The sequence below is a fragment of the Equus przewalskii genome, chromosome 1 (assembly GCF_037783145.1).
Source record: "Equus przewalskii isolate Varuska chromosome 1, EquPr2, whole genome shotgun sequence".
NCBI classification, from domain to species: domain Eukaryota; kingdom Metazoa; phylum Chordata; class Mammalia; order Perissodactyla; family Equidae; genus Equus; species Equus przewalskii.
Genome location: NC_091831.1, coordinates 107,354,872 through 107,380,576, shown reverse-complemented (window position 1 = coordinate 107,380,576; position 25,705 = coordinate 107,354,872). Strand labels below are relative to the sequence as shown.

General features: G+C 36.9%; 1 protein-coding gene across 23 annotated transcripts in view; it reads right to left on the bottom strand.

The window, feature by feature from the left end:
- Window positions 1-25,705, bottom strand: part of TJP1 (tight junction protein 1) — a 236,065-nt gene that overhangs the window by 49,262 nt on the left and 161,098 nt on the right. For all 23 annotated transcript variants that reach the window (XM_070571641.1, XM_070571543.1, XM_070571546.1 and 20 more), the window contains 5 exons: window positions 11,716-11,840; window positions 10,937-11,039; window positions 4,867-5,143; window positions 1,506-1,609; window positions 788-956 (listed from right to left, as the gene is read on the bottom strand). In XM_070571641.1, the coding sequence (XP_070427742.1) occupies window positions 788-956; window positions 1,506-1,609; window positions 4,867-5,143; window positions 10,937-11,039; window positions 11,716-11,840 (778 nt within the window). The remainder of the gene's footprint in view (window positions 1-787; window positions 957-1,505; window positions 1,610-4,866; window positions 5,144-10,936; window positions 11,040-11,715; window positions 11,841-25,705) is intronic.

The window sequence follows — 25,705 nt, the reverse complement described above, 5'->3', positions numbered from 1 at the left end:
AAGGCTGCTATTTATTTTCCCATGAAATGATTATTGTAAAATATAAGGTACTCCAATGATAATGGATATAAGCTACTAAATGTAATTTTATATAAAATGGTTGATTTAAGCATTAACTTCATAAGCCACTGATAAATAGTGGTGAGGTGTCTACAGAAAAAAAATATATAGCGACAACATGGATGGACCTTGAAAGCATTATGCTAGTGAAATAAGTCAGACAAAGACAGACAAATACTGTACAATCTCACTCATATATGGAATCTAAAACAAACAAACAAAACACTAAACTCAGAAAAAGAGATCAGATTTGTGGTTACCAGAGGTAGGGAGGGGCACTGGAGGAAGGTGATCAAAAGGTACAAACTTTCAGTTATAACATAAAGTAGTACTAGGGATGTAACATACAACATGATGACTATTAACAATGCTATATGATATAGAGGAAAGTTGTTAAAGAGAGTAGATCCTAAGAATTCTCGCCACAAGCAGCAATTTCCTTGCTTTCTATTGTATCTATACAGAGATAATGGATATTAACTAAACAAATTGTGGTAACCATTTCACAAGATATGTAAATCAAACCATCATGCTGTACACCTTAAAATTATACAGTGATGTATGTCAATTATTTCTAAATAAAACTGGGAGAAAAATTAAAATCCTCCCCAAATCTATATGTCTAAGTCTTAGAGGTTGTAGAAAACTACTTCACTCAAACATGTCAAATCTTCCTAGTACTTTAAGAAATAAGTCAGAGGGAATCTCCAAACCGAACCATACTCACCATCTCTCTCAGAGGCGTTAGCAGAGTGGATACTGTCAGCAAGATCAGGGACGTTCAATAGGGTAGCCCGTTCATCTCTCTGAACTACCATTTTTAACTTGCCTTTAGACCTTTCTATCAATGTCTTTGCATCTGTCAATGACATATTTTCTGTCACAGTACCATTTATCTGCAATAGAAAAGAAATTCTAAGTGAAAGTAAATGACAAAAATACAAATGTTCACTGAGAGAACATCTCCTTGGCTTGCCCAATAAGCAGCAAAATATTCCCTTTACACTTTCTTATAGTATCAAAGTATTCCTTCCTTAAGTAATAAAATCTTTACTACACTGTTGCTCTGTCAAAACACCCAAAGCTCCTCCCCAAAAGCCTGTCACTTTCTATTACTTATAAACAAACTAAAAAAACAAACATTTCAATAATATCTAGAGCAGTTATCAAAACACTGTGTAAGAATACACATATCTGTCTATAAAGTAGCTTCTGCTAGCGAATGACATACATTTGTAGTGACGTTTTCTCAGGATGACTCTATGCCTAAAGAAAAACATCAGTGTTGACATGTAATAATGGACAGTGGCAAACGATCCAGTCCCCCAAACATTGATTTTTAATTCTTTTTGGCAAAACTGCTTCAAACATGAGAAGAAGCTATATGGTCACACTATAACTTGTTTTCTAATTCAGATTGTTAAAATGTAAGAATATGACTGTACCTTCAATACAACATCGCCTTCTTGAATATTGCCGTCTCTTGCTGCCAAACTATCTTGTGAAATTTCCTTTACAAATATATGGCTGGCCAATCGAAGACCATATTCTGAAAAAAATATATTTAAACGTCTTTAGTGTAAAATCCTAAGCCACTTAAATAGAGTTGAAAAGTCTAAGATTAATCATCACTGCATGAAGATTTTAAGTATAATCAATAACAAGAAATTATTCTTGATCACCCTGCAAAGAAGACATTTCCACTAATCATCAAAAAGTTTCACTGTCAATGTGAAAGCAAAGGGAAAGAAGTGTGTGGTTCAAAGAGAAGACCGACACAATGTATTTTCATTTCACTGAAGAAGAGAAAGCCTTAAAGAGAAGCCTATTTCTTTCTTCTACGTTGTATTGATACACTGGCTTCTCAGAAAGTCTGATGAATACAATTCTAAAAAGTAAATTGCTTGAGTTCTGGAAAAACTCTGGAAAGGCTGACGATTTTACTGATGACTTGTGTTACCAAGCATATACTCTTTCTGTTTTCCCCAGTTCCTAGAGTAAAAATATTTCTGATCTTACACATCTCTGACATTAGAGAAACATACTAAGAGCAACAGCACATACTACCCTGTATTAGTGCAGCAAACAAGGGCTTATAATGAGCCGGGCGGATGTGGGCAGGAGTTAAAAATACCTGTCTTCTCCTTTTAACAACCAAGGAAGTACCTGTGAGTGAGGCAACATTAACTGTATCTGTGGGTGAGGGAGTGGTGAGAGTTTAGGAAGTTACCAGGAGAGTCCAGAAAACTGTCCAGGGGCTTGCAAAACTGTAGAATTTGTTTTTTTTAAAACTAGTTCAATGACTACAAGAAAATGTCAATAGGAAAATGATTGCTGCTAGTTCTGTCAGAAGAGAGAAAAGGACTCTTGAGTTTTACTACATTAAAAAGAAAAGCAAAAAAAAGAGCCCACCAAGATGGGAAACAAAACTGTTTTTAATATGGCATAATTTAGCAGACCTGATACCCAAGCTTCTAAAAGTTACACCAGAGTTACAGTTTAACTTAAGGCAAATATACAAAGAGTGCTCAGAAGGGGGACCAGAATCAGGGTAAAAAAAGAAAATGACTTCCTAGGGGATCTAGACAGTCAACTGTACGTGCTTTAGAAATGGTCACTGCATCACAGAGAAACACAATACTGATTCAAAGACTGGCCTTACTCAAGATTAAAAAGTTAAAAATAACCAGTACAGAGATGACTCCAAAATATTCCTTATATATTAATTTATTCCAAATACGTCCTTGGGTAAATACTACGTGCCAGGCACTATGGATAAAAACCAGCAAATGAGAACGATAGTCCCTGTACTCTGGCAACTTACATAGTCAGCAGGGGAAAAGATGTTATCATGGGAATTACAAGTGTGACGAAGAGTTCAGATGGGGCAATATAGGGTCTTGTGTCTAGTAAGAGGTCAAAGAAGGCCTCCTTGAGGAAGAAATATTGAAGCTGCAAGGTCATCTAAGAAATACTAAGGTGGAAATACTAAAACTAAAAGTGAGGGTGTATGAGTGTGTGTGGTGAGGGAGGAATAGAAGCAGAATGGTTAAAAACAAATGCCCCAAAAGGAATGAAGGCAAGACTCGGCAGGTTTGCTGAAGTTTAACTGTAGGGTAGCTGGGACTGAGAAGTAACCAAAAGAGGGGCAAAAAAAATAAGACAGAAGCATCCCAGAGGATCCTTTAACTCTGTGAACCAGTCTGCAGAATCGACAGAAAGGATCTAGAGACTAGTTTATCAGACTCAAGGAGTGCACTAAAAGATGACAGTGCTCACTACACACACAAAAAAAGAAGCTAACTGTGAGGTGATGGATGTGTTAATTAACTTGATGGTGATCATTTCATAATGTATACGTATATAAAATCATCATGTTGTACACCTTGAATACACACAATTTTATATATTTATATACAATGTCAATTATACCGCAATAAAGCTGGAAGAAAAAGAAAGAAATGATGGGAGCTTGGACAAGGGTGATGGTGGGAGAGAAAGGCAGAAGTGGGATGGTTAAGAGTGGTACTTAAGAAGTTAGAATGTATTAACCGGGCATAGGAAAATGAAGAAAAAAAGAAATGTCAAGGATAACTACCATGTTATCTGTGACTGGCTTGTGAAACTGGGTAGATAGGAATACATTCAATGGGATACTTCACAAGAAACACAAAGAAAAATTTTAAGACGGACATGTGAGTTTCATTTGCAGGACCTATATGGAACACTAAGTGAATATGCCTAATAGTCAGTTGGAACACAACAGTATACAGACTTGGGCTGGAGAAATAAGTTTTGCCATCATCAGCAGCTAACTGAGGCAATGAGAGTAAATGAGATTGCCCGAGGAGGTTATGTTAAATGGAAAAAAAGATTCTAGAACAGAAATCTACAGATCATTGAAGGGTAGGATGAGGAGAATGAGTTTGCCAAAGATACAGAAAAGCAAGGAGGACCCCAAAAGGACAGAGTATTACACAATCCAAGAGAAGACATTATTTCAAATAGGGAGTGATTAACTAAGCAAAATGGTACTGAAAAGGCAAGTAAGATAAAGACTGAAAATTTCTACTGGATTTAGTGTGAACAGTGTTGGGAGCAGGGTGGAACAGATCTGAGATGAGAGAGAGGTGAAGGGTGAGTGGTAAAATGAAGCAGAAACAACAAGTGTAGACAGTTTGACTGAGAAGCCTACTATAGAGTGGGGTGGGAAGCAATAACTAGGTAAAGCAGATCAAAGTGAGCCTTCAGAATATTCTTACTGTAAGAATCTTTTTATCAAAATGATCCGTCATAAATGATTTCCTGCATTTGAGAGACCATAGTCACAGCAGGAAGAAGCCACAATCAGATTCATTTTTATCAAATTTGAATGAGAGGAGGCAGCTGGGCTTCAGTTTCAAAAATTTTAAAGAAGTCCTACATTATAGAGAAATGCCCTTTCTCTATATAACCTAAGAGGTTCCTTCCCCTCAATCTCTCCATTTAAAATAACAGTCTGCCCAAAAAACCCTAAGATTTCTCCCCGTGGTTATGCTACTACTGATCACAATAAGAAATCCAAAATCCAACTACCAGATGATTTATCTGAAATACTATCTGCTACAACAAAATAAAGCAAGAAGAGAAAGAGATGATCTCTGAAGCCTGCCACAACAGGATTTGACCTATAGCAATAGGTCACAAGAAGGAAGATAACAAAAGACAACAAAAGCAAAGATACAAAGAGACAGCAATCCTACTTCTCATCAAAAAGAAGTCTTAAAATTTTCATGTGAAACTGATAAATGAGTTGGTAGAGAATACCTTCATTCTTCCGGGATTTCACCAATGTGACTTTGGTGGGTTTGGCAGGTTGACTGGAGGCCACAGATCGCCTATCAGATCGTGGAGACAAACTCCTCTCTCTACTTGCACTTCTATCCCTCACCCAACTCTTCTCACTCCTTCTATTAATCAGACCACCACGGCCACTTCTTGGATCATGTACTTCCTCATCATAACTATCTTCTTCATTTTCAGATACTGGTTCAGGATCAGGACGACTTACTGGTATCTGAACTTTCTTTTTCCTTCGGATAGTCTACAAATAAAAAAGATTACAAAATAAGCTGATTAATTTTCATATATGTACTTTCAGTTCCTAAGAGAAAGGAAAATTACATTCTTCTGGTCCCATATTAATTAATTATGAACCAGAGAGATATACTATACAATTATAACAAATTACCAAGGAATACACTGCCACAATGGTTGTGTTTTCTGCTCTCCTGATAAACAGATCTAGTTAAGAATCAAATGTGGAAAAGTGTGCCTAATAAAGTCCTCATTAATTAATTCAGAAAGATATTCTAAGTGTAATAATCATAAGCTTAAAGGAAAACTAGTAATTGTTGGTGGTTTGAATAAAGGATGGGGCACTGTACTCTAACACCATCAAATATACTACAGTTGCCTAGGTGCCCATCAAGGGACAAATGGATAAAGATGTGGTATTCATACACAATGGACTACTACTCAGCCATAAGAAATGACGAAATCCAGCCATTTGTGACAACATGGATGGACCTTGAGGGTATTATGCTGAGTGAAATAAGTCAGAGGGAGAAAGTCAAATACCATATGATCTCACTCATAAGCAGAAGATAAAAATGACAAAAAAAAAAACACACATAGCATTGGAGATTGGACTGGTGGTTACCATTGGGGAAGGGGGGAAGGGGGAGGGCAAAAGGGGTGATTAGGGTCACATGTGAGGAGATGCACTATGATTAGCGTTTGGGTGGTGAACATGATGTAATGTATCCAGAATTTGAAATATGATGTACATCCAAAAAAAATAAAAATTAAAAAAAATATATATGTACTATAGTTGCTACCAAACCATAGCAAACTTGCAAGCTCAACTTGATTCCTTAAAAATTTCAGAATCCAACAAGGCCCACAACTGTCCTCCTGAACCTCTAAGAGAGAAATTTATTGACCTCCACACTAACAATCAACTTAGTGTGCTGGAACTAATAACTCCATTACGCTTCACCAAAACAAACTGCTTTCAGCTTCTGAATCTCTCCAATTTGTAATTTCTGATCTAGGCGTAAATTCCCTCTTCTGGCTTTCGTTCCTCAATGACTCTGGTAACTGGTTAAATTTTCCCTGTCCACTTATTTCCTTCACATTCTGTAAGTTCAAGATCTATATGCATTACCTTCTGATTGAGAGGCCTCTTAATCCCTGGACTGCACTTCATCTTCTCACACTGGTATACACTTGATCTCATCACAGATCTCCAAGGATCTTCTTGGGTAACACTTCTTGTCTTCTACTTTTGACATCTTGATCTCCTGAAACTTTTCCATGTCCATCCTACTTCCGATTCCTCCATTCCTTCCTATTCTCTCAGTCCATCAATTCCTTCCTGTTTTCACTTGCCTTTCCTCCAAGTTTGCATGAGACGTCATGGTGTGATATTTAAATAACTTTATCTTGACCCCTCAGTCATCTGCCATGATAAACTCCAGCACTGTGTTACCCTCAACTTCAGAAGGCTGCATTTCCACACTTTGCTATTAGGTCCTCTATAAATTCATTTTACTTTACAGAATTCTTCTGTCTGTTCTGCAATCCTTTCATGTAACTCTTGTTGGAATTTGATACCTCCATGGTATCAAATACCTCCATGGCATTTGATAACACAGGTATTCCAAATCTATTCTCCAAGATCCCAATCACTTGGCCTGATTTAAATGGATCAGTGCCACATCACAGCCCCTCTACTTCTAATTTTTTTCAGTACCTCATTTATTTGGTCTTCCTTCTGGTCTCAGAGACCAAGGTGAACCTCTTCCTGTATGAACAAAACCCTTCCATATAAGCTCAAATTCTTATCCTTATCCACCTCCAAGACCTTTCCTTCATCAATTACCATCCCCCAAGGTACTTAAAACTTTAATCTCTTCCTATTTACCTCAAATCTATCCTTGCCTACTAATCTGTCAATTAATCGTCTATTCCTGTTTTGCTACTCATTTCCAAGTTACCATCTTATCTCTTCCCTTTGTGGCTAACGTTTTTCAAAGGGGTGCTCTACACTTAAGACTACTGCTGCTTACTACTACCAAGAATGATCAGAGAAGGCTCTTCTGAGAAAACAACACTGAAGCAAAATGATCAGAAGCAGCAAGAGGCCAGCATGTGACAAGGATGCTCAGCTCTGTTATTAACTGAAAGAGGCTGTCTGCCTTTCTACTCTCAGTATCCTACAGTGGAGGCCCTTATCAAGTAACATTTACTGTAAACCATTCCTAACTGACTCCCTGCATTTTAGTCTCACTTCTATTTCAAACTTCCAACATGTTGTATTAGAAGCAATACTTTGTATTAGTACTTTAATCTTCAATTCCTCCCAAGTAATGTATAAACAAAAACAAAGTATGTAACCAGCTGAGCATGCAAAGCTTTCCCTATTGTTCTTCCAAGAGAGTGCCAACTCTGGAAAGCTACTATACCTGAATTACTCTCAATCTCAGGTGATGTACATTATGGTTATGACTGTGGGTACCCATCTATCCTATTAAGATTCACATTCCTTGAGGAGAGGTCCTTGTAATGCATTTAACTGTACATATAATCAAATATTTGCACCCAGTTAAGTGCGTAACCTACAGAAAAATATCCAATCCTGTTATGATTCTCCATTTATATTATGAGTTAACTGTTATAAACCCACTGAAGAAGTTTGGCAGGTTTGGCAATTATACGTGATTTTAACACTGAAAATTCTGAAACAAATTTTGGGGAAAAACGCCTACTTCGGTGTAGCAAAATTTGAGATTCAGATGTGAAACAAAACAATGAACTCATGCAAGTAGCAGAATAAAATACAGGATATATGCTTTTATAATTCTGATAACGTAAAGGCTTTTGTAAGCATGACGCCAAAGGCAGAACCAATCAAGTCAAAGTCTGACAGACAGGACAACATAAAAATTAAAGCATTTCTATGTTGAAACAAAATGATAGAAAAACAAACCAAAAAATCACTATAAACAACTTCCATACACTCAAAAAAGCAAATGAGCAAACAATATATGTAGTACATATGACAAAAGGCTAGTAATCTTAACACACACAATACTCTAATATGACAGTGATCACCATATAAATGCAAAGGACATGAACAAAGAAGAAACATAAATGGGCAGTATATATGCTGAGATGATCAAACTCACTTGTAATTTAAAATATTTCATTTGAAATACTAGTCTATCAGTTTGCCAAAGATTAAGAAAGCATTTATGAAATTGGACTTTCAATACCCTACTGGTTTTTCGAAGGGCAAACTGTCAATCCATATATCAAGCCATTCATGCCCTCTGACTAAAAAGCCACACTTTAGAAGTTATTCTCAAATAGTAACTGAACAAGTAGGGAGAAACATGACGATCTTCAACACAATATTTTTCTTTAATACTCATGGAAAGTGGACACTGAAGTGCCCATCAATGAAGGGGCTGGGTAAGTGTGTGTACGTATGGTGCAATGCTATGCAGTCATGTGGATATATACTGAAGTGTTGGCAGGTTATCTCTAGGAATGTGTTTTAGCCCAATTATCTGCTTCATAATGCTTTTTTAGTATGTTCAGAATTTTAGTAAAATTATCTAATCTTATCTTTACCTATTTTTAAACAAAATTAAGCATATTTATGGTAGTTCTATTATCAAAGGAGTTGTAGTATTTTAATTTAATGGAAAAGAAATCATTAAGCCTAGCTTATGAAAAGACAATTATATAAACAAACAACCACCATAATGTAGGAGCACAGCAAAGAAAGATTAGTAGATCGGGGATGGGAAAGAGGAGCTGGCTATTCAGAACTGCAAAAACAACACCGTCCCCGCACACATACATATAATGACCTTGAGGTTCTGGTTATGTCTGTGGGTAAGTTAAGAAAGACACCTTAGAATGAAAGGCCACATTCTAAGACACCGGCGTTTTATTCTAGAAGTCGTATGGCAATGAAAAACTTAACATAAATTAATGACATGAGCGAATCTCCTCAAATGTAGAAATGAACAACTGCTCTCTGCTGATTAAAACACCCTTCCACCCAAACCCCCTATAGTCTTTCTCCATAGAGCAAAAAATACTTTCTCAAGCTTCCCGAGTTCTGCTTTTCCAACTGATGTGGCTAAGCACAGTCAGAGGAAAATCCATCCTTTGAGTTGCCCCAAATCCTCCTCCTTACATGTGCTATTTCAAATACATTACAGGTTCTGGACTTAGTTCTTATATAACTATTTCTATGGGGAAAGGCTGGAGTGTAGAAATACAACTTTCTTGGATGCATTATCAATGTGGGGTATGTGTACCGTATATTTTGCATGGAAAACCAAAACAAAATAGCTCCACATTTCAGAGAAATGGAGGGCTTAAAAAGTTAGAGGTATGGGTGAAGTTCACAACCTCAAACATAGAAAAAAACCCAATTTACCTAAGGCGCTCACCTTGAAATGTGCACCGACCCATCTGAAAAACACTTTGAATAATAATGACAACGCATAGGATCAGCAGCTAAGGCAAGAAAGCTAAAGCTTATTCAATTTATTAAAACCAACACTTATCAAAATTAGCAATTTGCTTCTGTAAACACTACAATCTCATGTTATAAAAACTGCTTAAAAATAACATTACACCTGTAAAAATATGATTACAATGAAGCTGTGAAAACACATACACAAACAATAGAAGCTGTCTCTCATTTGGAATGCAGTAACTAAATACTGGGTCTACTACAATATGAGAATTCTAACTCTCATCTCACCCTCAATGACAAGGGTGTGGAGAAAAGCCATTTGGCATGGCAGCCTACAGGGTGGGAGGGCCTACCAATTGTGGGGTACACAGTCTGAGGGAATATCTCTTTTAGCTCTCACCACAGCTCCCAGAGGTTGAAACACAATGCAGACCTCCCCTCACTCCAGCCCTCTCCTCTGTCGGGTCCACTGTGATTCTGAGTGTCTGCTGGAAAGCAGAAAGGTTCTCAGTGGACAAACCATCTAGCTGCCCAGCCTCTTCCTCCTGCTCTGTACACCTGAGCTGTGGCCTCAAGCAGTGACTTAATCGGTCCCTTCAGAGGCTAGATGGAGCAGAAACAGGGGAGGAGCAAAGTGGGCAAAGTAGCTAATGTGCTCCTAAACATGGATATTAAATAGGACTTTTACATTAAAATCAATCTGTGCCACATTTGCCTAGTTTTAACTGTGATTGGAGGTCAGTTATTGAGAGTTAATGGAACCTCTTTCCTTTACTTAAAAAAAAAGTAGACTTTTCAGAGAAATATGAAAAAGAAGAAAGATTCTAGCTATCTATTAAAACAGTAACATTAAATGCACCCTGAACAACTCTACAAAGAAAATCTTACCACTTTCTCTCTCCTCAAACTATATCACAGTAACAAGGAAAGTGGCTGATAATCTGTGTGTTCAAGGAATAATGTAAAACTTGTCCATTAAACAAATCCTGTAACAGAAAAAAGGGCTACACATTTCAAACAGACTACATGCCAAGATTCAGTCAAACTTAAGTACTTAAAAGAAAAGGAAACATTAAGCCATAAAGAGGCAGCTGTTCAACCTCTCCCCTCCTTTCTTTTTCAATAGAAAAAATCCTAGTATCTGCTTTGAGAAAATACGCACTCCACTGACAAAACACACCACCAATATTAGAAGAAATGCTCTTGTAAACAACTAACTTTAGAACTACTGTTCCAGTTTTCATTTTCTTAAGGGGGAAGGATGAATTCAAACACCAGAAATGCATCAACAATAAAGTTGGTACCTTTACTAAATTAAAGGTAAAAGATACTTACAATTTTTGCATTCTTCCCACTTTTCCTTAGTTGCTGAACAGCAAAAGCATGTTCAACATTATCCATCGAAACTCCATTAACCATGGCAACTCGGTCATTTTCCCTAAGGAAAAATAGGTCCCCAAAATAACACATTAGAGAAAAACATACAGATAAGTTTGTGAACATACTTTCAAGATGAACATGTCTAAAAAATATTCTCATTATGGGCTAATTAATCTATTTGTCTTCAGATCAATGATAAAATAATGTCAAACTATTTATTTTCAGATCTTCCATAAGTATGTTTAGCAAGTAACTAACCACAGGTCACTAATTTTTTTTAACCATGAACACAATGTGTCCCCCAAGGACTAAACAGGTACCACAACACACAAGATGATTTTTGGAGATAAAATTACAGGGCATGAAATGATACTATACCATATAGCTGGAAAAAGTTATGCTGTTTTTAAAAAACAAAAAGTCTTTCTCCTTCCAATTTTCTTTCAGTCCTTCTGACTATACTCTCACTTTTTTGCTAATGTATTTTCTGCCCCTCCTTGCTACTCTTACCAAACAAAAAGGGCAAGACTCAGGGTTGAGAGATTCCTGATGGCTATGTTCTACCCCAAACTGAGTAACAAGTTTTCTTTTCACTATCTTTATTTTTACAGTGACCTTCTATTTAAGGCGAGTGATAGAGATAAGTGTAAAGAAGTCCCTAGTACAGGATGCCAGTGACAGAGGGTAGCAACAGTGCTTGCAACACAGGTGCCTACGAGAAGAAACACACTTACTGTAGCTGTCCTTCAGCGGGTCCTCCTTTCAGCACATCTGAAATTACTATTGAAGTTTCTCCACTCTGAAAATGAGGATTATCTCTTCCACCAGATATTGCGATTCCAAATCCAAATCCAGGAGCCTAAAGTTACAATTATAGTAAAATGTTGCTATTGAGAAAAATAACTGTTCATTATGTTATAACCATAATCTAAAAAAGTTAAAATATAAAAAATGACAATCTTATCACCTCTGTGATCCAAATACTCAATCGCTTGCACGGTTACATGTTAGAATGATCTATGCTGGTATGGGAATGCATGCTCTAATAAATTAGATGCTAGGCATAACAGAATATTAAAAACTGCCAATTACATGAACATTCTATAAGAACCAGAATATATTTAAAAATTCTGAACACTGAAATCCTGAGCTTATTTTTGATTATCAGAAGGGTTCCTGAGGGGACTGGCAGTGCCCCAGTGTCATCATCACAAACACTGGCAACTAATTTTTAGAATGACAGACTAATTAGCATATATACTGGGTGCCATTTTACATGAAAAAATATCAATAGCTGTGAAAATTAAATGTTATTTCAACTTCCTTCAGTTATGCTAAAAATCTCTTTAGAAGTAGTACACTATAATGTCTTATGCACATTGCAAACATTTTAAAAAATATTTTTAATTAAAGGAAAATATAATAAACTATATACATCTAAATGAGCTGCAAATCTTTACCACAATGACTAAGGACAGCCAAGTACAGAACAAATTCAAAATATTTCCAAGTTTTAAAAAAATTACCTATCTCAAAGAAACTCACACCATTCCCTAGAAAGGAAATCAAGTAAAATATTCAGAGTTGTCTAAAGAACCATCAAATATTCTCCTAGGGCTCCAGAATCACTAAATCAGAGGAGTGTGTTTTCCTATAACATTATACTACTCTCCACACATTGCTCTACAATCCAAACCACTTCAGGATAAAAGCTGTCCAGTCCACAACAGAGGGGACCATGTCCACCACAGACTGAGCATACGTCATGACCTTACCTCTCACCTCAAAGCCTACTGAAGCGGCAAAAGAAAAATAAGAAAGAAAAACTCTTCCTAAAAAAAGAATAAACACCAGCAATTCCACTCCTTGGTATATACCTAAGAAAAATGAAAACATCTGTCCATATGAAGACTTATACCTAAATGTTCACAGCATCATCATTTATAATAGCCCTAAAAGTGGAAACAATCCAAATGTCCATCAACTGCTAAGTGGATAAATAAAATGTGGTGTATCCATACAATGGAATGTTATTTGCAATAAAAAGAAATTAAATACTGATATATGCTACAAAATGGATGAACTTTGAAAACATTATGCTAAGCGAAAGAAGCCAGTCATAAAAGACTATATAACAGTACAACTCCATTTATATGAAATGTTTAGAAAAGACAAATCTATAGAGACAAAAAGTAGAGTAGTGGTTGTCTAGAGTCAGAGGTGGGAAGGGATGGAGAGATTGGGGAGGGAGGGCTTACAAGTACAGTATTTCACTGTATTTCTGTGTCTCTGGTGATGGTCATACAACTATGAATATACCACCATTAAATTGTACACTTTAAAGGGTGAATTGTATGATATGTTAATTATATTGCAAAAAACCTAAGGCAAAAAAAGGGTTAATGTGGGGAAAAAAACAAACAGGAAAACATCTGGGTAGCAAAGACAATGCCAACTGCCTGAATCTGTGTCTTCCTATATATCCCCTCAAAATAATAGAAAAAGAACAAATTACTACACAAAACCATACTCTCAGTATAACTTGAAGACAAGAGAATATCCAAATTTCAAAGTACCTAGAAGCAAGCCTAAAATTTCAAAAATAAGAAATGATTAGAAAGAAATAACTCTGAGCACAGAATTAGAACACGACTAATTTACAAAGCTAATTCAAATAAATTTGGAAACCTAGGTGAACCAGATAACTTCCTAGGGAAATACAGATTACTGAACTGACTCTATTAGAAATAAAAAATTTAAACAACCTGAAGAAACAGAGAAAGTTATGAGGAAATTATTCGACAAAAAAAGCACTAGGCACAGATGATTTCACAGGGGAATTCTACTAAAACATCAATATCTAGAGAGCTTCGATGTTCCATAAATTGTTCCAGAGCACTGAAAATGAAAGTTTCTGAACTTTCTATGAAGCAACTACAAGATTGATAGCTAAATCTGACAATGAGTGTCCATGATAAAGACAGAGCCCCCCCCAAATATTAAAGCTCAACATCATTTACGTATATCTATGCAAAAGTACTAAAGAAAAAAAGAACAAACAAAGGCCAAGACCACACAAATACTCCACGACAAAAGGATTTATTCCAAGAATCAAGATTAGTGTATTAGGAAAGCCACTAGTATAATACACCCTATTAATAAATCTAAAGAAAAAAGTTCTATGATTATATCCATAACCCTGGGAAGGCCTTTGACAAAATCCAACATGCACTACTGAGAAAAAAAGAAAAGAGTTCAATTTTCCAGAACATGCATTCAATCTGCTGTAATATGTTGGTTTTTGTGGTACATGAAGAAAATCCAGCTTTACACACATATGTGGTTGAAAAAGAGAAAAGTCATTTTAGTAGCCTTTTTAGGTAATTACGGATATTCATGTTGGATTTTATATCAAAACTTGATAAGTGGTAGTTTCTTAACGGACAGCTGCAGTGTGCGCTCTGAAACCAAATCAGTGAACTTTCTGTACTCTGTTACATGAATATCCATTGGCCTATTTTACACTTTGAATGGATATTTAATCCATCATGATTTTATAATAGCATGCCTTGGTCATTTGGAAAATATTTAGGCAAATCTTTCAAATGATGACACATTTCACTACACAATACTTTTTAAAAACTCGTGTGTTAATATTACCACCAATCTCATCAAAGTCTTTAAGTACTAAAAAGCTGTTGAGCTCATGGTGGCAGATAAAAGTTTTCTGAATTTTAATATTTGTTTTAAAATTCAATTTTCTTCATCGGCAACAAATACTATCAGAGTGGTTTTCCTTGAAGCAACAGATACTCATTCATTTGAGAGAAGTATCAAACACTCAAGTCTAGAGACTATACATTCCTTCAAGTAAAAATGGTGTTGCACCCACAGACATACACACAAATACGCAGCTAGTTGAGCTACCAATTCAAACATACAAGTACTTCAGTATAAAGCAGAAGTATCTTATGCATATTTCTCATTTCAATACAAAGATTATTAAAAAAGATCTGTATTCAAAACCTGAGATGTGGCAAAACAATTTTTATTGCTTTGAGTCATTCCAAAGCAAAACTGAAACTGTTCTTATAAACTGTGAAAATGCGTCAGTGACTACTAGCAAGGTTTGATACCATTACCTTTTGGGCTATTGTGCCAGTTTTACCCACCACTGTTTTCTGCACCTTCACTACAAATATGAACACAGTGAAAAGGATAAACAACACTTTGGTATTGTTATGAAAATAGTCTGCCCTAGAGCATAAAAGATTTCAGAGACCTTCTGGGGTCCTCAGCCCATAGTTTGACAACACTGATATTAGGAACCACTGAAAAACGGGAAAAAAGAACAAAAAACCCAACGAAACAGACAACTTACAAAAGATATATGAGATGTTTAAACTCATAATCAGGGAAATGCAATTAAAACCACACAGAATGGTAAAAATTAAAGCATGACACACTTTGCTGGGGAGGCCGTAGAGAAATAGGCACTCTTATTACACACTGAGGATGGGCACGCCAAGTGCTACAACTCTTTAGGAGAGGAATTTGGCAACATCTAACAAAATTACAAAGCACTTATCTTTTGACAGAGGAAACCAATTTCTAGGACTGTACCCTGAAGATACATACACAGTCATGTGCCGCATAACAATGTTTTGGTCAACGACGAACTGCAGATACGACAGAGGTCCGTTAAGATTAATACCATATAGCCTAGGTGTGTGGTAGGCTATACCATCTATGGTTGTGTAAGTACATTCTATGATGTTCACACAACGATGAAATGCGTAATAATGCATGTCTCAGAAAATATCCCTGTTGTTAAGCTACACGACTGTACATTACCAACAATATGAAAATACATATGCACATAGTTATTCACTGGGGATTGTTTGTAAATACTGGAAAAAAACAAAATGCCCAAGGGTTACCTCCAGCACAGTTGGGAGGATGTTATTCTTTTTCCTTTTTTTCCCCTCCTTGCAAGAGGCTGGGACTAATCTTTTACCCTATATACATTTATATGGTGCATTTACGTCTTTGCTTGAGAACTTTTATTTAAAAATTAAAAACATAAAAGTATTAAAGAAATGTTGAAAACATCAGGAACTTTTAATGAGAAAGGCAAAGATGAGAAGATATTTTCTTAAGATTTATTTGTGAACAAATAAGTGTGGTTTTGGGTGCGGTGAGCCAGGACCTAAAACCCGGCCTGGACCACTGCTTCCATGCAGCTCCGGCACTTAGAAGGGCATGTAATCCTGCTGGAGCAGTGCTTGCTAGAGTTCAATTATTTAACGATTACCCAAGGAGTCTGTGATTCCCAATCCTGGCTATAGATGAGAATCACTTGGGAACAGTTTCAAAAATGCTTGCTGTTGTCCGAACCCCTGGTTTTAAATAAGACTGGAGGAGAGCAGATGGCAAGCATTTTTTTTTTAAGCCCCAAAGTGATTATAACGGGCAGCCGGGGCTCAAAACCACAGTCTTAAATGCTATGTGAACAGCAGACCAGGGTGGTCATCAAAAACTTCAAAGAGTTCAAACATTCCACACTTTCCCTTCCCTGTACATTCACCATTGTCTGATTTGGCCTTTTCAAGAGATTTCTTACCTCCACTGCACTACAATTTATCCTCCACCATGTCTGAAGGGTTATCACTCTAAAACTAACCTAATCCTGTCATTTTACTGCCCACAGGTCCAAATTCCTTAGTATGCAATATCCTGAAAGACGACTCCAAACTTGCTTCTCAGTACCCTAGTCTTTGCTCTAAACACATTTAACTACTTAAGCATGCCATGCAGTAGCAAACTCCAGGATTTCGCATCTCCTCTCTGTCTAGGATTTCCTTTGGCACTTCATCAGTCTTGTAAGCATTAGCTCATCCTTCAAAGTCTGGGTTCAATGTCTTCTCATTCATAAAATCAATCTACTTTCCAGAGGTAGAAGTGGCCCATCCTGTATGCTCCCAGAGCACATGCACACACTTCTGCTATTTAACACATGACATTGTAAATAGGATGAGTATCGAGGCCCCATTTGGAAGGGATTCACATATCTATTTACATATTCCAGCTAAGTACAACCCTGTAAGGGTCTAACACAAAGTGGTTCATCAACGTTAGTGCAATAAAATAAGTATTTGATTGATTATCCAATTTAATTTTAATTCAATTCTCCATTATAGAGCTGTCTTTTTTAAACTAACACTAAAAACTCAATATTTCTAGAAAAATTAGCAGCTATGGTAGTAGCATGAATTTAGATCTTACTGAATTTCCAAATAAAAACAAGCAGGGTAGCTACACAACAAGCCAAAAAACCAATGGTCATTCACAACGAAACCAAGTAACCAATGTATCCCCTTCAAGGTGAAAAATGCAAGCAGGTGGGGATGAGCAACTGTGAGACTTGTGTGTTCCCAGCACTTACATGGGATGAAAGCAAGCCACTGTCTGACACACTAAGACCTCAGGAGCCCCCAAATAATCCATAGGTATTCACTGGAAAGAATGGCAGGACAATCTGAGAACAGCAGCTAAAACTGGGAGGGATTTTGCCTACTCCAACAGTGGGTGAAAGCAAGGAGCCTGCAGTAGAACCTGAATTGGCTGGAACAGTGTACCCCCTAGGAATTCTCAACACTGACCTGCCAGGCCTTTCTAGGACAGTGCCCACACTGCAGAAAAACTGCTGGCAGTGGAATCACACCTGTTTCTGGTAGGACAGGAACAAAAGAGACAAAGGAAAGAGAAGGTCTAGATTAAACTGTGCAAAAGGCACAGAGCTAGAAAGTCTCAGAAAGAAAGAGTCACATTTTTGAGCACATGAATGCATGGACACGCATGAGAAAACTAAGCCAATTTCTAACAGCTCAAAAAAAGTGAATTTCACATAAAAACGACCAAAAAAAAAAAAGGGACCAAGTCCGTCACAAAATTACTATTAAAGATGAGCAGCAGAGTAGATCCCTACAGAAGATGAAAATCATGCCAGAAAGAGTGCTCCGAAAAAGATCAAAACTGTTACTATTACAAAACAAGCAAAAAGGCATTAAGAAAATACACAAGACATGAAAGAACACAAATAAGAATGAGAAAAATTCAGAAATGAAGTTGACAGAATTCAAGAGCTAGTTAGAACTTTTAAAAAGACATTTCAGACAGGAGCACACCACCAAACAAACATAACAATACCATAAGAGAAACAGAGAGTGAAAAGGTGAAATCTTTTTAAAAACGAAAATGATATTGATACAGATTTTTGAGAAAGGATTTGCGAGAAAACTACAAGTAATGAAGATAAGCAAAAGAGATACAACATATGGATAGAAGGAGTCCCTTAAAAACTAAACCAGAAGAACAGTAAAAACTATAATTAAACAAAAAAGAATTTTCCTGGGGGCCGGCCCCGTGGCTGAGCAGTTAAGTCTGCGCACTCTGCTTTGGAGGTCCAGGGTTTTGCCAGTTTGAATCCTGGGCATGGACATGGCACCACTTGTCAAGCCATGCTGAGGTGGCATCCCACATGCCGCAACTGGAAGGACACACAACTACTGGGGCCGGCCCAGTGGCGCAGCGGTTAAGTTCACACGTTCCACTTCTCAGTGGCCCAGGGTTCACCAGTTCGGATGCCGGGTGCAGACATGGCACCACTTGGCAAAAGCCATGCTGTGGTAGGCATCCCATGTATAAAGTAGAGGAAGATGGGCATGGATGTTAGCTCAGGGCCAGCTATCCTCAGCAAAATGAGGAGGATTGGCAGTGGTTAGCTCAGGGCTAATCTTCCTCAAAAAAAAAAAAAAACCGAAAAACCACAACTATGTATTGGGGGCTTTGGGAAAAAAAAGAAAAAAAAAATAGAATTTTCCTGATTTTTAAAAATTGAAACAACCTACTCAAAGGAGACAGTATTGTCCAAATCAGAATTATCTGAGAGTCATCTGAGAATACTACATCAGAGGGACTAATATCAACATGCATTCAAATAAAATGACTATATTTTAAGGAAAAAGATTCATTGCCATGTAGGCAAAAAGAGCTCATAACTTATAAAGACAAGTCAATGAGATTATCTTCACAATTGGATAGCAACACATTACGCCAAAGATAACACAGTTAAGGGAAACAGCGAGCCACGGATTTTATATCCAGTAAAACTGACCTTCAAGTATAAAAGGACATAGATAAACCACTAAACACACAAGAACAGAAGGAATATTGTTTTCATGGTCATCTCCCTAAGCAATCTAACAGAAAATGACCTTCTGACCATCAAAAAGACAATGGACAAGGAGGTGATGTCAGCACCATGGCAGAGTGAGGTCTTCCCTTAGACTCTCCCTTCTAAGACACAAAGAAAAAGACATTCATATACCAACAGAGGACATTCACACAACACAAAAGACGTCTGAGAGACCCACATGGCCATACATCTGAAGGTGGAGGTGCTGGATTCCCCAGAGGAAGTAGAAGGAGGTAAACGGATCTCCTCCTACTCCCTCAATGGCAGTGACTCGGCGTAGAACCGTGTGAGATTGTGAGAGGACGGGGGTGGGGGCAGCCCTCTGTGCGGACACCTTTGCTCTCCAAGTTATCTCACAGCCTGAGGGAAAGCTCCACACAGAGGTGACTAAGCAATTGCTGGGGTGTCTTAATCAAGTCAGCACCCTGGGAGAGCAGACAGTCAGGGCAGAGCAAGAACGCCTCTAGGATTGCGCAGGCAAAAGAAAGCACCACTCACCCTTGCCCAGCACTGCAGTTCAGGTGGTTGGCCAGAGCACCTGCGCAGATGATAGAAAAGCAGCAGCTGTGAGCAAGTGAGCCAGGGTTGAGGTGGGCTCAGAATACAGAGCTCTTGACCCCCACCCAGTGGCAGCAGGTGGAAGCTGTGACCAAACATTATCACTATGCGGAGGCACAAACCCATGTCATCAAACAATATGAAAAAAATATTTTAATACTCCAGACCAAAAGGAGAATGATAAGAACCCAAATCACTCTTGAAGGCAGAGAAATTTATAATCTAAATGATGAGAATCCAAAATAGCTATCATAAGAAAATTCAACAAGTTATAAGAAAATACAGATAGACAGTTCAACGAAATCAGCACCTTCATAAAAGAGATTGAAACTATAAAGAAAAACCAATCAGAAATGTTGGAGATGAAAAACACAATGAATGAGATAAAGAAAAATCTGGACTCCCTGAACAGAGCTGATACTATAGAGGAGAATCAGCAGTCTAGAGCACAGAAATACAGAAATGGTTCAGGTGGAGGAGGAGAGAGAACTAAGACTAAAAAGAAATGAAGAAATTCTCCGAGAAATATCTGACTCAATTAGGAAATGCAACATAAGGATTATAAGTATTCAAGAGAAGAGAGGGAGAATGGAGCAGAAAGCTTATTCCACGAAAGAATAGCTGAGAACTTCCCAAACCTGAGGAAGGAGCTGGAAATATAAGTGAAAGAAGCTAACAGATCTCCTAATTATATCAATGTAAAAAGACATTCCCCAAGGCATATAGTAGTAAAGCTAGGAAAAGTCAATGACAAAGAAAAAATATTACGGGCAGCAAGGCAGAAGAAAATAAATTACAAAGGAAATCCTATCAGGTTTTCAGTGGATTTCTCAGTAGAAACCTTAAAGTCTAGGAGAGAATAGAATGTATACTCAAAGTTCTGAAAGACAAAAACCTTCAGGCAAAAATAATCTATCCAATGAAAATATCCTTCAGATATGATGGAGAAATAAAACCTTTCCCAGATAAACAAAAGCTAAGGGAGTTCATTGCCAGGAGACACCCCCTATAAGAAATGCTGAAGGCTCTCATACCTTAGTCTAAGGAAATAAGAGGTTAGCAGAAAATGGACTATCTCATTGACCAGATTTTTTATACAAACTTCATGGTAAACACTAAACAAATAATCAGAAGAGAGACATAAATGATAAAGAGAAAACTAACAAAACCATCATAGAGAACTACCAAACTGAACTGGTAGTCTGAAATACACAGGACAGGAAACAGGGGAAATGCAGAACTGGAAAAAGAGCAATAAAATGGCAGTATTAAGCCCTCATATATCACTCTAGATGTAAAAGAACTGAATTCTTCAATCACAAGATACAGAGTGGTGGGATATATTAAAAAACAAGACCCAGCAATATGCTGCCTCCAGGAAACACATCTCAGCTCTAAAGACAAACACAGGCTAAGAGAGAAGGGATGGAAGATGATACTCCAACTGAATGGCAGACAAAAGAAACCAGGTGTTGCCATACTTCTATCAGACAATGTAGACTTCAAGACAAAACAGGTATTAAGAGACAGAGAGGGGCAGTACATAATGATAAAAGGGACACTCCACCAAGAAGACATAACACTATAAATATATATGCAACCAACACAGGAGCACCAAAGTACATAAAGCACCTACTAACAAACCTAAAAGGAGATATTAACAACACAATAATAGTAGAGGACATTAACATCCCACTTCTATCAATGGATAGATTATCCAGACAGAAAGTCAACAAGAAAATAGTGGATTTAAATGAAAACCTAGACCAGATAGACTTAATAGATATATATACAACTCTCCACTGAAAAACAGTAGAATACACATTTTTCTCAAGTGCACATGAAACATTCTCAAGGACAGACTATATGCTGGGAAACAAGGCAAGCATCAATAAATTTAACACTGAAATCATATCAAGTACCTTTTCCAACCATAATGCTATGAAACAAAAACTCAACTACAAGAAAAAAAACTGGGAAAGTGACATACGTGGAGACTAAACAACATGCTACTGAACAAGAAATGAATCACTGAAGAAATTAAAGGAGACATCAAAAAATATCTGGAGACAAATGAAAATGAAAACACACCATACCAACTCATATGGGATGCAGCAAAAGCAGTCAGAAGAGGTAAATTCATAGTAATAGAGGCTCACCTTAAGAAACAAGAAAAATCTCAAATGAACAATCAAACTACAACTACCAGAATTAGAAAAAGAACAAAGCCCAAAATCACCAGGAGGAAAATAATAAAAATTAGAGCAGAAAAATAGGAAATTGACACACACACACACACACACACACACAAAACAGTAGAAAGGATCAATGAAACAAAGAGCTGGTTCTTTGAGAAGATAACACAATTGAGAAACCCTTAGCCAGACTACGAAAACAAGAGAGAAGACTCAAATAAATAAAACTACAGATAAAAGAGGAGCAATTAAAATGGATACCACAGACATACAAAGGATTATAAGAAAATACTATGAAAAGCTATATGCCAACAAACTGGACAATCTAGAAGAAATGGAATCTAAATTCTTAGATTCATACAGTGTCCCAAAACCAAACCAAGAAGAAACAGCAAATCTGAACAGACTAATTACAAGTAAACAGATTAAAACAGTACTCAAAACATCCCCAAAAAATAAAAGTCCAGCAACTAGAGGGCTTCTCCGGAGAATTCTACCAAACATTCAAAGATTTAATACCCATCCTTCTCAAACTATTACAGAGAATAGAGGAAGGCAGAAAACTTCCTAACACATTCTAAGAGCCCAACATCACCCTGATACCAAAGCCAGACAAGGACAACACACAGAAGAAAAATGACAGGCTAATATCGCTGATAAACATAGATGCAAAAATCCTCAACAAAATATTGGCAAACGGAACACAGAAATACATTAAAAAGATCATACATCATGATCAAGTGGGGTTTATACCAGGGACAGAGGGATGGTTCAATATTCGCAAATCGAACAATGTAATATATCACATGAAAAAATAATCTCAATAGATGCAGAGAAAGCATTTGACAGGATCCAACATTCATTTATGATAAAAACTCTCAACAAAATGGATACAGAAGAAAACTACTTCAACATAATAAAGGCTATATATGACAAACCCACAACCAACATCATATTCAATGGTGAAAAACTGAAAACCATCCCTCTGAGAACAGGAAAAAGACAAGGGTGCCCACTCTTGTCTCTTATTCAACATAGTACTGGAGGTTCTGGCCAGACAAATCAGGCAAGAAAAAGAAACAAAAGGAGTCCAAATAGGCAATGAATAAGTGAAACTCTTGCTGTTTGCAGACAACATGATTTTATATATAGAAGACGGTAAAGAATCCATTGGAAAACTACTAGAAATAATCAATGACAGCAAAGTTGCAGGGTAGAAATCAACCTACAAAAATCAGTTGCATTTTTATACTCTAATAACGAACTAACTGAAAGAGAACTAAAGAATATAATCCCACTTACAATCGCAACAAAAAGAATAAAACATCTAGGAATAAATTTAACCAAGGAGGTAAAAGACCTATACAATGAAAACTATAAGACAGTATTGGAAGAAATCAATGATGACATAAAGAAATGGAAAGATATTCCATGCACATGGATTGGAAGGATAAATATAGTTAAAATGTCAAGACTACCTAAAGCAATCTACAGATTCAATGCAATTCCAATCAGAATCCCAATGACATTCTTCACAGACATAGAACAAAGAATCCTAAAATTCATATGGGGCAACAAGACACCCTGAATAGCTAGAGCAATCCTGAGAAAAAGGAACAAAGCTGGAGGAATCACAATCCCTGACATCATAATATACTACAAAGCTACAATAATCAAAACAGCATGGTACTGGCACAAAAAGAGACACACAGATCAATGGAACAGAACTGAAAGCTCAGAAATGAAACCACACATCTACGGACAACTAATCTTTGACAAACGAGCTAACATGGAGAAAGGAAAGTCTCTTCAATAAATCGTGTTGGGAAAACTGGACAGCCAAGTGCAGAAGAATGAAAAATAGACCAGTATCTTTCATCATACACAAAAATTAACTCAAAATGGATCAGAGATTTAAAAGTAAGACCTGAAACCATAAAATTACTAGATGAAAATATAGGCAATATGCTCTTTGACATTGGTCTTAGAAGGATCTTTCTGAATACCATGTCTACTCAGGCAAGGGAAACAAAAGAAAAAATAAACAAGCAGGACTTCAGCAGACTAAAGAGCTTCTGCAAGGCAAAGGAAACCAGGATCCCAACAAAAAGACAACTCACCAATTGGGAGAAAACATTTACAAATCATATGTCTGGCAAGAGGTAAATCTCCAAAATACATAAAGAACTCACACAACTGAACAACAACAAAAAAGAAACAACCTGACCAAAAAATGGGCAGAGGATATGAACAGACATTTTCCAAAGAAAACATACAGATGGCCAATAGGCACATGAAAAGATGTTCAACATCACTAATCATCAGGGAAATGCAAATCGAAACTACACTAAGATATCACCTTACACCCATTAGGATGGCTATAATCACCAAGACAAAAGATAAACATTAGAGAGGATGTTGAGAAAAAGAGAACCGTCATACACTACTGGTGGGAATGCAAACTGGTGCAGCCACTATGGAAAACAGTATATAGATTTCTCAAAAAATTACAAATAGAAACACCATATGACCCAGCTATCCCACTACTGGGTATTTACCCAAAGAAAGTGAAATCAACAATTCAAAGAGACTTATGCACCCTTATGTTCATTGCAGCATCATTCACAATCACCAAGAAGTGAAGTGAAAGTGCCTACTGCCTGATGAGTGGATAAAGATGTGGAATGGCATACTACTCAGCCATAAAAAGGACAAAATCGTTTCATTCACAACAACGTGGATGGACCTTGAGGGTATTAGGTTAGGCAAAACAAACCAGACAGAGCAAGATAAACATCATATGATTTCACTCATGTGTGGAAGATTAACACAAGGACAAAGAGAACAGTTTAGTGGTTACCAGAGGGGAAGAGGGTTGGGAGGTGGGCACAAGGGATGAAGGGGCACATATGTATGGTGACTGATAAATAATAATGTACAACTGAAATTTCACAATGTTATAAACTATTATGACTTTAATTAAAAAAATGACAAGAGACACATGGAAAGGACTAGTGATAAGCATTAAATATATACCTACTTATAATACTAAGATTAAATGAGAATTAAAGGGTAAAAGGATTAAATTATATAATAGCCATATGATCTAGATGTAGTAAAATCATTTTTGAAAAAGGTGCAAGGAATAGGGATAGCATGTGTAAAAAAATTTTAATACTGTTTTCAGTAATCAATATGGATAATGGTAGAAGTATTATTATTCTGAGTTAATCGCACGCTCTGTACTGGACTTAATAAAAGACTAATGTGCCTAAGGTGCCTTTCTGAAGGATTTTCAAAAGTAATGGAAAATATTCTGCTTTTTCTCATATATCTTTACCATAAAAATTGTGTGTGTCAAAAGATAGTTGATTTTTGTATGTTTACATGAGAAAATATCTAAGATAATTATTTTTTATTACAGTAGTGCAGGAATTGCTTTTGAAGTAGTATAGTATGATCTTATTTATTTATATGTGCAAATACATATCTGGTTACAGAAGGACCTGGCCACAACTTCCAGAAAAACTGGCCATGACAACTTTATGAATAGCAGTGCTGGAAGATGAGACAGTGGTGCAAAAAGAACAAGCAGGGTCCACTCTGCTGTACACAGGAATTGGAACTGACTTGACGGCACTAACAATATGGATATACCACATTTTGTTTATTATTGATCAGCTGATGGGCATTTGGGTCATTTCCATTTTCTAG